This window comes from Anarrhichthys ocellatus, unplaced genomic scaffold (assembly GCF_004355925.1).
Source record: "Anarrhichthys ocellatus isolate YVR2014 unplaced genomic scaffold, GSC_Weel_1.0 scaffold5, whole genome shotgun sequence".
NCBI classification, from domain to species: domain Eukaryota; kingdom Metazoa; phylum Chordata; class Actinopteri; order Perciformes; family Anarhichadidae; genus Anarrhichthys; species Anarrhichthys ocellatus.
Window position 1 is genome coordinate 5362929 of NW_022280035.1, and position 15002 is coordinate 5377930.

Sequence of the window (15002 nt, forward strand, 5' to 3'; positions counted from 1 at the left end):
GACATAAGAAAAATCAATACAAAATCTTAAACATGTAAACATTGTTATACAACCGTTCATACAATATTCTTTGTAAGCTTTACAGAAACAGTACAGTAACACCGGTGCAGTTTGTTGCCGTTTTCGTCTTCCACAATCACTGGAGCTCTAAATAAAGGTCAATTAAAACAAAGACTGAATTTCAGCACCTTCGTGATTCAATTTCACGATTCTGTGTTATTAGTGCAGTTGGAATTAGCTGCCATTTTGTTTTCATTTTTATAGCGTAAGCTAACTAAAACCATCCTTCAGTGCAGGTTCAAAACCTTTGTATTTTACAATTCAAATAATAAGATGGGGGCTTAAGTGGACCGCCACTACACCTGAAGAGTATTTCCCCTTTTTCGTTCATTTTTAGAATCTATTGTCCATAACTCTGTATGAACTGAACTAATTCAAAGTGAAGGTGTCCCCTCGTCTCAGCTCTGGCTCCAGCTCTAAACTCTGTTGTGTTGGTTCTACCTGGGAGGTGCAGTTTCGGAGTTCGCCTCTCAGCTCAGACAGCTGCTGAGCATGACTGGAAAGAGTCCCATTGACTTGCACGAGAAGCCCATTCGATTGTCTCTCCAACTCCTCCCTGATTCTCTCCAGGTCATCTGCTAGGTAATTCAGGCCCTTGCACTGGTCTTCCACACTGGTAACACGCCCTCCAACCTCAATAACTTCTTTCTGGACCCCCATTGCTGTGCTCCGGCAGCCCCGGACCTCCTCAGCTAGCCGCCTCTTCATCTCCTGCAGCTCACCTTTAACCCGGGTCAGTCTGCGTTCACCTGCACCAAGCATGGAAGCCTGATGTCCAACCAGCTGCACCACACCCTTTATCTGCTGGGCCAGACGAGCCTCTCTCTCATGCCAGGAGCTGTTGGCTTGGCCCACCTGATGAACCACTGTCCCCAGGGAATCCTGGAGGCCTTTGAGGGTATGGTTGACTGAGCGGACATTGAACTTGAGGATTGTGAGCTCTCCCTGGATGGGATAATCTCCCTCTGCTTGTTCCTGCTGGTCCCTGGAGGTCAGACACTTCTGGATGTTCTGCAGCGTAACATTGAGGCTATTCAAACGGTCACCTTGCTTGTTGAGTTCATCCTTCACATTCTGCTCCTCTGCCAGGTTGGCACTTGGTGCCGCTGAGTCTCCTTGGACGGCAGATGGGTTTTGAGGTGAGGAACAGGAAGAAGAGCAGAGAATCTCAAGGCTGCTCAGGTGTTTCTGAACTCTGTCCACATCTATCTCTAGTCTCCCTCTGAGAGACTCCAGCTCTGTCTCCAGAGTGGGAACAGAATGACCCTCCAGCAGTGCGGGAGCAGTGGCATTACCCAGCTCCTCCAAAGCCGTCAGTAAACGGCCTTCCAGAGCCCTCAGCTTACCATCCATTATTGCTTCCACCCCTGGTCCTGTCCCCACTCTGTCTGGGACACCACTCCCCCTTCCAGACTCATCAATGTTAATCTCCCCTGTCAGGTTGAGCTTGGCCTCTACATACCCTAGACGCCCCTCCAGCATTCCCTCTATGTGGTCCTTGTGTCCACCTAGCTCCAGTCTCAGGTGCCCCTGGGATTGGTTGAGGCCTGCTATGGATGTTTCCAGCATTTGTACCCTTTCAACCAGTCCACTCACTCTACCAGAACAGCTCTCTGTTGCTTTTAAACCATGGAGCTGTGCTTGGAGGTTTCTCAGCTCTGTTCTCAAGTCTGTGTTACTCTCCTCCAGAGCGTCCTCCATCTGCTCCTGCCTCTTATTTTGCTCCTTCTGGCACTGAAGACGCAAATCCCCAGCTTTGTCCTCGCATCGCCCCTCTGCACTCTCCACCCGTTTCTCAAACCCACCAATAATTTCTGTCCTGGCTACACTCAGCTTTGCGTCCATTAAGTTCTCCATAGCTTTCTGCGCATTTTCCCCAAGATTTCCGTTGGAGTCTGATACCACCCCAGCTCTATTTGACATCTTCTTCAGTGCTCCATCGTGTCCTGTCACTGTTGCTTTGAGTTCCTGCAGCTCTGCTGTCTTGGCTTGCAGCCCTGTCCTGAGCTCTTCTACCCTTCCATTCAGTTCTGTGAGTCCTGGAAACACGTGTCTGCCATCTAGACCCTCTGTCTCAGGGTCGCCCCCTGGAATCTCTACAAACCCTACACTGGATGGACCAGAGGCTACAACAGGAACGGGACCAGGGGCAGCAGAGAGAAGAGCTGACAGCATCCTGTTGGCATCCTCTCTCAGCGAGGCTCGTAGACTATCTTCCAGTCCATTCACGATTCCCCTCAGGGTTTCCAGGCCCTGGTTTAGACGTTGCACATCCTCCTCCATTCGATATATTCGCTCCTCTGTCTCACTGTCCAGAGCCTGGCCTGAAGAGAGAAAGAAAAGCTGTTAACATTGGGACAAACATGATACACTTTGTGCTTTAGTGTGATTTGAATCCAGGTCAAAACGATGATGTTAAGTCAGGATTTCAGAGCCCACGATGAAAAGTGTGAGTATGCTTATTTTTGTCACTATCCAGTACCAACAATGCGCTACATAGTCAAACCCAGTTAGATCAAGTATGTAGTTTAGAATTTGGACACGCCTATGGTCTCACCTTCAGGCTGTTCACCATCAGAGGAAGCAGGAGGGATTTCCTCTGGTATGTGTTCCTCAGGTCCTTGGCTTTGTTCATGATCATGCTCATGTTCTTGGTCGTGCTCTGTGTGATGTGGTTCCTGGTGCTCTGGCATTGGCTCCGGCTCGGATGGATAAGGCTCAAAGGAGGTGTCTGGGAAGGAGGAGGTCCTCGGAGGTCCAAAGTAGCGCATTGGGTAGGAGTTAAAACTGCCTGTGGGAGGTCCTTTGGGTCGACTCCATGGGTTGGCCTTCACAACAGTGTTAATAGGTGGGCCCTTGAACATGGGACCCTTGAACATGGGAACTTTGTACTGTGGGCCCTTAAACTGTGGGCCTTTCATCGGTTGGCCCTTGAATGGTGGCATCCTTTTCATGGGGTGTTGGTAAACTGGATGTCCCTCCATACAGCCATAACCAGAGTACCCAGGACAACAACGCCACTCCAGCTCTGTGACTGTTTTATGTGCCACCTTGTACATTGGTTTGTACATCAGACGATACCTGAGGGAAACAACCATCAATCAGAAAAGTACGCTTGACTGTGGTATTTCTCTACCCTGAAGTGATATAAATCCCATTTTCTTAAATATCAACATGACATAATATAAGCCATTATTTACTCACTGTAGAGTTGGACATTTTTGACCCCAGGAGCACTTGTTGTATTCAGCTTTTACATATGGGGCTGCCCCATCCTGCACGGTGAAGGACACTGTCTTTTCAACCACATAGGCGCAGTGGTTCCTTTCAGAGAGGAGATAAAAGATGACAGAATAGAGGTGAGACAAATAAATATGATTTCTAGTTGGCTTTAGAAAAACAAAGTTTTGTCACTCAAAGTAAAATGTAAGTTAAGATCATAAGTGATATGGACTTGATTCCTAAGAGCATAAGACAGAGAGAGAGAGAAACAGAACTTACTTGTGTCTGCTGGTGGCTTTCCCTTGGTCATGGTGGTGATTGAACCCAGCTTTATACTGGTTAAATTGGAGTGGTCTGTAGAACTTGGTTTCGACCAGTGACAAAAATAGAGTAATGAACACAAAAGGACTCACAGCCATCACAAAATGCATCCTTGAATATCCTCGTGTTGAAAGTCAAAAATGGGTAAAAGTCCTCAAACTGAGGTAAAGGTGATCTCACAGAATATAAAAGCAATACCCTAAATATTCCACTCCATTCACTTCATATGGAAATTATTGAATTGTAGGGCTTCCGACAAAAGAAGATATCTCAAAACGCACAAACTCAGAGAGAAGGCTACAAAATTGACATGAGAAAAAGACTTGAGTCTCTGCAGTACAACCCTTTTCTGGCTGTGCTATAAAGCAGAATGCCCTGTGAATGTTGACCCTGACGCTGGCTGTGGGTGTGGTGGACTCTGTTAGAGTGACAACAGTCCACTGTGAGTTTGGTGGACTACAGACGCCACTAATAGGGCCCCACTGCCACCATCTGCATATCTCCACCCACTCAACCTCCTTAAAGTAACATCAGGGTGACAGTGAAAGAGGGGAGAGAGCCCTCACCTTCACAGTTAGTGTTATTGACGGTATTCTGTAGTACTCAACTTTACACAAAATGTTGTTTTTATTATTCAGCTAGTTTGAAGGCTGCCTTCCACTCATCAGGGCAGAGGCTAAAGTACCATGAGCTATTTTCCCATGGTGACATCATGGCAAACCAGAGGTACAACACCAGACCTGTCCCTTTTTTTTTTTACATTTTAGGGTAATAGCAGAAATTAATTATCCAAGCTGACAAGTGGACATATTCCGCAATTATTAATTTGTTCTTTAGAGTATGAAGAAGACTTACTCTGTATTGTGTATGATCCTTCACAATATAACATTAACCCTGACCATGTCCATCTTACTTTTGCAGAACACAGTGTGCAGTGGTGGGAGAAGAATTCAGATCTTTAACTTAAGTATCATTATCAAAGGGTAGAAATACTAGTTCCAAGTAGAAGTCCTATATTTAAAAAGAAAGTACACAAGTTATACTTAAAGTACCAATAATAAACATACTTGTGCTTTTTTAATATATTAATGGAATATAATTATTGATGCATCTGTGTGTAAGCATTACTAATATTGCAGCTGGTAAAGGTGGGGCTTCTTTTGTACTTTACTATCTTATATACTGCCGGGTACCTTAATCTATAACGATACATCATAATTTATCAGTTAATTATCTGAATCTCCAAAGTAACTAACAACTAAAGCTATGAAATGAATGTAGGGGAGTAAAAAGTACAATCGATGCCTCCAAATTGTAGAAGGCAGCATGAAATTGTAATACTCAAATTAAGCACAAGCACATCAAAATTGTAGTACAGTAGTATAGTATACACGAAATATATAATATTGTGTGGGATCTGTATGGAGATCTTTCTTAAAGCTAGAATGACTGTTCTGTGATGATATTCTTGAGGTTGTCTCTAAAGGGAAATGTGGGAAACATCTTGGTCTCTTTTACTTCACACATAGACACAGTTTATACCCCGACCTAACAGCAAACCTCCAGGACTGGGAACAAATAAAAACAAATGCCCTGTGTCGAAGGCTGTGGCAGTGCACACCCATGCCTGAGTGCTTTGCCCCACAAGCCCACACATTCATTTACAACACTAGTCTCTGTACAGTTGAAAAACTTCACCGCCCTGCTCCACTGTACCACAAACGGAACACTTTCCACTAAAAGGCCATGCTAGATGGAGACACATTTTGGCTGCTTGCATCCATTATAACAATTTTCCAACAAAGCCCAGTGAAATAAGTAATTTACAGAATCAGCTTTTGGAGGGCAAACTGAACACTCTTGTGAATACAATCAAAGCCTCCAAATTAAGCTTGTACAAGTTTTAAGTATTAAGTTTTTCACAACTTTAAGCATTTTCTGTTAGCCTTAAAGTTAATTAGACTACGCTCTCCCTATAGGAAAACAATAACACAGCCGGCACACAGTGATTTTACTATTGATCATGTGTGGGAGGATTAGGATTTGTTAGGAGTTCCATTTCCTCTCTAAACTTCTTAGATGGTTTCATTTAAATAAGTCCCAATGAAGTCAAATTATCCAATATTTATAAAAACATAAAAATGAAAACAGATTTGTGTAAATTAATTATTTTTTTTGCTGTGAACATTGTAACATGATCTCATTTTGAACAAGAGTAACACTGTGTCCGGTATTTTGCAGGGATCTTTTGATTGACCCCTTTTTAGAAGCCGGCCCATTTCCTGTATCCTGTTTGTACCAGGTCCCACCTCTTTCACCTGGAAACACCCTGTTTAGTGTAGATGCACAACAGTGTGTGTGTTTGTGTGTGTTGCATATTCTCCGTGAGCTCTTTTACTCTCCCGATTTGTAAACAAGCTCTCATTGTATCATATGAAGCATGTTGCAGAGCACACAGCATCCAGGCTCTGACTAGTGCTGTGAAACAAGTGCAGCTTTATTCTGCAGGCTGGTTGCGGCTCCACCCGGAGTTTTCCTTGAACGTCATCACACAGTTACAGCTGTTTTAGCTTCCACTCACCTGCCCTTCTTAACGCATACGTCAGGCTGAAGCTGTTCATGGACTTCTTGACATCGCCACATTATAGACAGGGTGAGGCCAAACTTGCCTGCATGGAAAAACAAAGTGCAACACTATCTCTGAAAGTCTGAGCAGCATGTGGGTATTTGTGTTTATCCCTTTCCCTATTTCTTTGTGTCTATTTAGTTTTAACACCAGCGGTCCAAATTCTGAGCTGGGCTGTAAATCTCCTAATGTGTGTCTTTAGTTTTCAACGAAGTCGGTGCGTAACTGGACTGTGTGTTTGGCAGTGCTTTCCCAACAGTGCTGGCTCATGTAATATTTGCATTTTCAGTATTTGTTTAAACTGGCATCAAATAATTGAGCAGGAGCATGATCCACAGAGTATGAAAGGTCTATACATTTTTTATAGTTTCTTAATGCACTGAAGTAAGCCTGATAAAACCTTATTCTGAACACTGTATTTCCTGCCAGCTTGTTGTACTAGTTTGTGAATACTGCATGTTAATATATCAATGGCTGTAACTTGACAGGGAGCAATGCATAATGCAATCACGTGTGAAACTTAGAAAATAGTCCAAGCAGCTTTTATTCATCACATTAACTGTTTACGTTTAAGAGATATTGTTGCAAATGCAGGTTTAGAAATTGCTGTGTCTAACTTGCAGGGCTGTTTGTTGTAGAGTGGCCTATATCCGCTCTTGTATGTTCACAGCCATGTAACAGAACAAACAAGAGTAATTGGTCTCGACACTTCACAAACCTCAACCTTGTTTCCTGTGGAGGTGCACCCAGTTGCGTGCTTTTCCTTTTTCATTTTGGCCTCTTTCTGTAAGATTCTTCTGTTTAAAGTTTACGTTGTCGAGTTGCCAATTTTTTCTCTTGGTTCTTGTGGAAAAAGATTAATTCGGAGGCGTCACTATCTGAAGAATTTAGTCATTAAATGAGCCAAATGTGGTGGCCTGAACAAACATAATTTGGGGGCCACATGGGAAGCAAGAGGTCACGGCACACTTCACACCTCAGCCAAGAAGTTCAGTGTGTTTGCTGTTGCCATTCTCAAAGCAGTGAGTACACATCTGGAGACAGCCAACACACGCACGCACACACACACACACGCACACACACTTTGTAAGGATATTCAGCTCTACAGAAAACCTTTTTCTTATAAAATTAGCTTTCATATACTTTTTACGAACCCTTGTGTCGTAGAATTGCATTGAAATTCCTTCCACATAGAGAGAGATAGATACCAAAATGGTAGTTGTGATACTGGAGGTTCTGTAGCATTTGATCAGCTTTTTGATCTATTACTGTAATATACTATATAACTGTACAGTCAGCTGTCCATCTGTTAGTTTCAATCGATGGTGGAAGATGTATTCTGTGTTTCTACTAATGTAAAATTAGCAATACAGTATAAAAATACTCTGTTAAATGTAAAAGTCCTGCATGGAATGTCTTGCTTTTATTTAAAGTACAAAAGTATTGACATCAAACTGTACTTCTAAGTTAAAGTACTCATTATGCAGAATGGGATGCATTAATGGCTTTATCACTTTTATGTAGCAGCTGGCAAAGGTGGGGATAAATCAAACTATTTTACATACAGCTGGGTATCTTAATCCATAATAATACATCATTATTTATTCGTTAATTTTTGTATTAATAATCTGAATCTGCAAAATAATTAGTAACGAAGGCTATCAAATAAACATAGTAGTGAAATAAATATAGGGTAAAAGTACAATATTTACCTATAATGGCATTAAATGGAAAAATACTCATGTCAAATGTACAAGTATCTCAAAATTGTACTTAACTACAATAGTTGAGTTATTGTATTAATTTACTTCCCTTCACTGTTTTCAAAGCATGAAACAAATAGCAGCAGTATAATGAAAATGGGGTTACATCAGTTTCAGTTGCCAATATACTAGCAAGTAATGTAGCAGTGCAACAAACACTGAACAAGATGTGCCGTTCTTGACTGCAGTAGAAGATACTTAAAAAACAAAATGGTACATCTTATATGCTTTTTTCAGTAGTTTTTATATCATTTGGATTTATTTGAAGGAATACAGTATTTAATGTGTTAAAGTATATTTCTGCCTTTGTAAATATAATATTGAACATAGTCAGATATTGCTCAGTACTATTAGACAGTACAACGTCTCTCTGTCACCAGAATAAGACTGCCCCCTTGTGTTGACTGCTGGTTTAGACGTTAAGAGGAGAAGCAGCCGCCTCAGTTTCTCTCTCCTAAATGCTCTGACTTTGTTCTTTGTTGTTCAGTGTACACATATGGGTAGACTTATTGCTAACTAAGAAACTATTAACTCTGCCTTGTGCCTGTAATGTTACTGTACAGTATGTTTAATGTTTGGACTGTTAATAATACACTGGGCATGACCATAAAAACAATAGAAATAAGATGCAGTATTTGAAGTATTTCTATGGTAAAAACAATTGTTGGAAAATAATTCCTTTGTTAAACAGCTCAGTGTAAACCTCAAAGTATACTATTAATAAGTGAGGCCCTTTGATGTTCTCTCTTGTGGAAACTATTAATTCGAGCGCTCCCTTTCATCTTTTTAGCGCTCGAACCGGGCCAAATGTGTACATGCTTAAAGTTTAAGAGGAGCCCCAATGCTCCAGTCTGCATTTCCTCAGAATCATCTGCAGAAACCAGCCATACCCACACCCTGACAGTTAAACTAGTCAGCTGGGTTTACAACCGCATGTGCAGTTTGTGGTGTAACTGTCACCACTGTTTAGAAAAACCAGGCTAGAGCCAATGAGGCAGTAATCACCAGTGGTGATTGGGAAGATCACTGCCCATGATTCAAACATTGGGAGGAGAGGGAGGGGGGCGGGATGTTGGAGAATATCTGGCAGATGCTGTTATCTAGTGTGGAGTCATTTCAAATAAACATCAATCAGCAGGGTGCGCAGCCTCCCATCTACTCTTGGCATATTTCCATTCTTATAAACCCAAAGAGAGAATATTTAATCGGTACATTCAAGGCACCCAGAATGACACCATCACCAGCTGTAAAACTGTCGATTTTGTGAGCAGGTGTGCAACTGGGAACTGTGCACCCTGTGAGCTGTCTCCTGTTGCTTCCTGTTGCTGCATGGCTTGAGAAGGCTTATTTCGTATTGCTATCGCTTTCTTTATCATCAACCTTTGTTTATTCAGGAAGAAATTGACAGCAGTACACTGAATTCACATTCATATGGGCTAGAAGGATATACAATGTAGGATAACAACCATAGTATTAACAATAAAGGGATGAAAAAGTTGAATACAAATTAAATAAATAAAAAATGTCTGGTGAGAATGATATACAGCAATATGAACAGTAAGCTGACAAAACGTTAAATAACAATCAAATAAACAAGTCTGCCTAGAAGGACGGATATATAACATCAACAACAATATAAATATAAACAATAACATGTAGAAATGCTAATTACAAACAATAAATCACAACTATGTCTGCAAATCAACCAAAGCAGGAACACTATACAACAACCTCATCATCTTGCATTCACCTAAATGATCTACCGACACATTCCAGTCTAATTTCAATACCTCCTGTAATTTGTTCCATTTATTTGGTGCGAAAAACCTAAAAGACAATTTCCCAAACTCAGTAGTGATCTGAGGAGTTTCAAGGGATAAAAAATCCTGTGAGCGTGTGTGATGACAAATGGATTTGAGTTGAAGGTAGGAGAGTAACTTGCCTAGCAATGCCTCGTAAACAAAACAAGAAGGCATGTCTTTCCCGTCTATCACTGACAGTGATAGACTGGTATAGCTCACAGTGGTGAAACCATCACCAGTAATTAAACAGAGCTGTGGTAAACTGTTTGTAGTGATTTCAGTGTGGATGGGGCTGCAGGCGTATACAAGATATCACCATAATCTGAACATTTTTCATTTTATTCTCGGTGTCTTCTGTCTGTAAATTTTGGGCAACACCTCATTGGTTTCAAAACATTTCGTCAGAGGACTGAAGTTGAAAATTAATTAGCTGGCTAACATTGGGACATTTACATAAATGTTGACTAATGAGCCTTTGTCCTTAATTAATTAAATTGAGCTACATTTAAAGCAATGTTTTTACACTAAATGTAGTGCAGCACCAATGTATCCTGAAGTCCAAGTTCCCAAGAATTCAAAGAGCGACTTATTGTCTGAAGCTGTATTTCATATATTTGCAGCGCATGTTTGCTGTGAATCACTATAGTGTCTGAAAATGCCTTAGAAATACTTTCACATTTTGGGGACTTCATGTATTCACTTTCTTTCTGAGAGTTAGATGAATACATCAATAGCACTCTCATGTCTATACATTAAATATGAAGCTGGAGCCAGGAGATAGTTAGCTTAGCATAAAGAGTGGAAACAGGGAAATGGCAATATCCTGACTGTCCAAAGTTACCTACCAGCACCTCTCATGCTCACGAAGTACAGCTCATTATTACACTTTTATATGGATTAAACAGACAACATATAATGCAAAGCCTTAGAGGTGCTGGTAGGGGGATTTTGGTACCTTAGAATTACATGAGGTGCATGCACTAATAAAAATGAAAGGAATGATAATTGGTTGTCCCACCCTCATGGATACAACAACATCAACGAAGATATGTAAATGAAGTGCTCTTTGCACATGCCCACACAGTCCTGAGAAGAGGCCTAATCAGGGAAGATTAGTGAAAACACCTGTGTAGGTGGCTTACTAGCCTTAAAGGGAAAATCAAGCAGTTATCCAAGTTAAGCTGATTTACTGAATGGAGTTACACTGTAATCAACAGTTGCATGACAAACATTACAAATGTAAGTATTTAATAGACATAAGAAGCTCTGTTTTATCTTTTGTGATAAGAGCGCCGCCATGTTGCAGTACTCTAACTGGTTACATCACAGGGTTGGTAGGCTTGGCTGAGTTCAACAGATACAATGAGGAGCCACAGGACAGAAGAAGACAAAAGAGAGGCCGCTATTGTATTGCTCCTGGATGTAAAAAGGACTTTTACAAGATTAAAGTCCAGGACAAAAAACGGCCCATTTTCATAAACGGAAAACAGTACTGCACTAAAGAGAGAGTCCTCCGATGGGCCATAACTCCAGCTGCACTGGAGTACACTACGAAAGCACTACTTTATTCTGAAGCCCACTGTAAAGCGTTTGATGACCTATAACTTGCCGGTAGCTTCTCAGCTAGCTCCCGGCTCAACATTAGCATACCAAAAACCACCAACACAAAGTAAAAATGTTTCAATCACCAGAGACATTATTGTCCTTAGTGACCTGTGTTCTTCTCTGTCTCTCCCTCTTCGGTTGTACCCCCAGCACACAGCTGGGGACTTTTGATTAAACTACTAGTATAGTAGTACATAGCTACTGTTTAAAACTGAATAATAAGTACCAATCATTTGCTTTACCCAGACCAGCCACAACATTAAAATGCTGATTATAAACTGATGCATCAGTAGTATGAATAAAGACAACAACAACAACACATGTCCACTGTGCATAATTACTCCTTTGATACGAGATAATTTTTCCGATAATACGTACGTACTTTTATTTAAGAAATATTTAGAATGCAGGATTATTACTTGTTACAGTTTGATTTCATATCTCACGACAATGACAGCTGATGACAACTTTATTTGTATGTGAATAAGACTACACTATGAGGTGGTGCACCTTGTGTGGCTGTGATGAAAATATTGTTTCTGCCGTTCGACTGCAAAGATGCTTTTTTTTTTTATTTAGGAAGTCAGAAGTCAACAAGGTCATTAAACTTGTACTCAGAAAGTATGCAAATACCCTCCGATAAGCATCTGTGTCCTTCCATCATTGCACAACAGAACACCTGCCCGCATCCACTGTTGACACTGATTAAGTGCCATGCACTGCGGATAATATTGTGGATGTCACCTTGATCTCTGCCATCAGCTTTCATCATCACACTTGCACCGCTACAGTCCTTTCTCAAAATCTGTCTCAGCAGGACAATCATGCATTATTGTGAACACGGCATTAGTCTCTACAGAAAAGAAATGCAGTTTTTTCCTCAGCTGGTTCCAGTTAGATAACACATATAGCGGCGGTGTCAGTTCATTATTGTTTTCCTGTTTTGTAGATTTAAACCAGAGCAGCCTGATGTCAAAGTATGAGATATTTATAAATACATAGATGAGAACCATGAAATATATTTTAGTCCAGACCTTCGGGGGCAATCCCTCAGCTACTCCCTGACGCTCCAGTAAGATTTGTTGCAGCGGAGAAACAAAACTCAGTTTGACCTCATTTTAGGTCTTTTTTTATGTATTTATATACATGCCTATTTGTAGTGTGAGATCCCTCCCCACTTAGACATGAAACTGAGTGGATTCAGAAAGTATTGATGACGGGGCGTGAGAGCCAATATATGGAATACCTCTCTTGCATCCACCGTTGATGGATTGCCTAAGGCTGGGTGAACAGCAGCATTTGTCATTTAAAGTGGTCATGATTATATTGCTACATTCCAAAAGTGCAAATAGTTTTTTGCTGGGCCCTAATGGGAACCGATAGGACCCACAGCTCCTTTTCTGTAATGCCTACTACATGGCAGCAACTGCTAATGATCCCTCCGCGGGTTCACCTACTGAAACCTTGTAACAACGTTTACTTCCTCTAGATAGTCAAGTTTTATCGTCTTCTCGGGCGATCCGAGCACCTCACTAAATAAACCATCCATCGTTAGTAGCGACGGGCGGTATGTACAAAGGACAGGGACTCAATCAACGCAAGCTTATGACCTGCGCTTACTGGGAATTCCTCCTTCATGGGAAATAATTGCAATTCCAATCATGAGTGGGGTTCAGTGGGTTACCCGCATCTCTCCACAAAGAGTAGACGCATGCTGATCCACTCAGAGTGGTGTGTGTACAGCCCTGAGCATCTTAGAGCATCACATACATGTTATTGCACAATATCATGTGGCTGAACGCCACTTTTCCCTCTAAGAAGTTGGACGCCGACTACACCGGGCTGCGCAACTAGTTAGAATGCCGGAGTCTGGTTTGTCATTGAAATTAACCAGACAAATCGCTCCACCAACTGAGAGCCGCCATGCACCACCAATCGTGTTGGCAGATGAGTCTATCTTGTTTGCAGGCTGTGAATTGGAAGATGTCGAGAGTGTTGGAAACCCTGTGTCTTCAGGCAGACACCTTTTTGACAAAGTCAATTACCCACCACCACCGTCTTAATTATTGTGTGACCTGCAATAATACAAAAAACACAGATTCAGTGGTTAGAAAGGATCTCTCATGGTTTAGAACTAAGAGATTCTATTAGAACAACTACTTGTTCTGGTGCTGTAATACTTAGTACTAATGGTATTAATACTAGGAAGTAGTTAGAAGTCAGTTATTATTCAGGACTTGGTTACTAGGTCCCGATCTGATACTTATTTTTTCCAAGTTAATACAGCAGCACATTGCACAATTCAAGTGCATTAATGTTATTAAAATAAATCCAATGTACATGCTTGACCCTTGCAGCCTTTGCCTGGTTTACCTTAATGAAATGTATTTTGTTGAGTGTTCATTTTTGTCAACTGTACATCCTTTGTACAGATAATAGATTACTCTTGTCCGCTGGTAAAACTCCATCCACTAGATGACAGTAAAACAAAAGAGATTCTCACACTGCGCTGAAATGAAAGTGCTTTTTTATGGTGTTTGGTGCAGTCGAAAGCTCTGCGAGACAAAACACCTGAGTGACAGCTGATTGGATCGGGTTTGATAACTCAATATAGACAATCAGTTAAAAAATGCCTTGATCGGCCCTGATACCAATCTTTGAGGGTGGATAAGGACAACCCTAATTAATACTTTATTATTACTAATAAATAAACAAATTCCCCCCCGGGGATGAATAAAGTATATTCTATCTATCTATCTATCTATCTATCTATCTATCTATCTATCTATCTATCTATCTATCTATCTATCTATCTATCTATCTATCTATCTATCTAAAGTTACTATATTTATTCATGAGACAGCAACGTTCTACATATTTATAGGTATGTTACTTGTGTGTTTCTGTACTTTTCTAAATAACAAACAAAACAATGTTTGCTGTGGTATCCACCATCTGACAAAACATTTTTGCAACTGCCAAGACACAAAAACTGGTACGTGTGGCACAATTATTGAGACCAGTAACTCGTGTTGCCTATCTATTGTCCAGGTATGCTAAAGCATAAGCACATTGTCTGCTTTACACTGCTTTACACTTTTTTAAAAACTACACACTGTGATCTGCATTAGACACATCATTCAAAATGGAGAGCCTATGAGTGTTGTTTGCTATACACTGCCATTGAAATACCACACTCAATTATCAATCACGTGCACACAGAATGCACCTGCAGGGTGAAAACACCTGTAACCAATTAGAGCGCCTAGAAATCAGAGTTGAACACTATAAATAAGATTCAGGTTTGCCTTTTGATGTGAACAACAATGGAGCCCAATTTTGGAGAGAGAGTTAGAGGACTATAGCTGCAATATACGGAATTGTATAAAACTGTAATACAAGAGCTGTTGATACTGATTCGCAGCACTTTATAAAACTATAATATTATGCAATGACCATTTACTTTGTAAAAGCCCCTAGAATTGAGAGTGAGCATTTTATTATTCTCAGGGTTACTATCTACATTATGTCTGATATTGTTATGGGATAGGAAAGTTTGATCCACAGTTGGGCCATTTTGAAAAATGTCTGACACACAGTAAG

General features: G+C 40.9%; 2 protein-coding genes across 2 annotated transcripts in view; one reads left to right on the forward strand and one right to left on the reverse strand.

The window, feature by feature from the left end:
• Positions 1 to 15002, forward strand: part of samd10a (sterile alpha motif domain containing 10a) — a 40009-nt gene that overhangs the window by 17863 nt on the left and 7144 nt on the right. The window lies entirely within an intron of this gene.
• Positions 430 to 3713, reverse strand: emilin3a (elastin microfibril interfacer 3a). Its single transcript, XM_031844995.1, has 4 exons — positions 3562 to 3713; positions 3265 to 3384; positions 2618 to 3141; positions 430 to 2384 (listed from the first exon to the last, which is right to left on the reverse strand). The coding sequence occupies exons 1-4, from the start codon at positions 3711 to 3713 to the stop codon at positions 430 to 432; spliced, it is 2751 nt and encodes a 916-aa protein (XP_031700855.1).

Excerpts from the sequence above, each read along its gene's own strand:
- emilin3a (XM_031844995.1), bottom strand. The coding sequence starts at position 3,713 with ATGCATTTTGTGATGGCTGTGAGTCCTTTTGTGTTCATTACTCTATTT. Across the intron at positions 3,142-3,264 it reads CAAAAATGTCCAACTCTACA|GTATCGTCTGATGTACAAAC; the intron begins GTGAGTAAATAA and ends TGTTTCCCTCAG. Across the intron at positions 2,385-2,617 it reads TGATGGTGAACAGCCTGAAG|GCCAGGCTCTGGACAGTGAG; the intron begins GTGAGACCATAG and ends TTCTCTCTTCAG.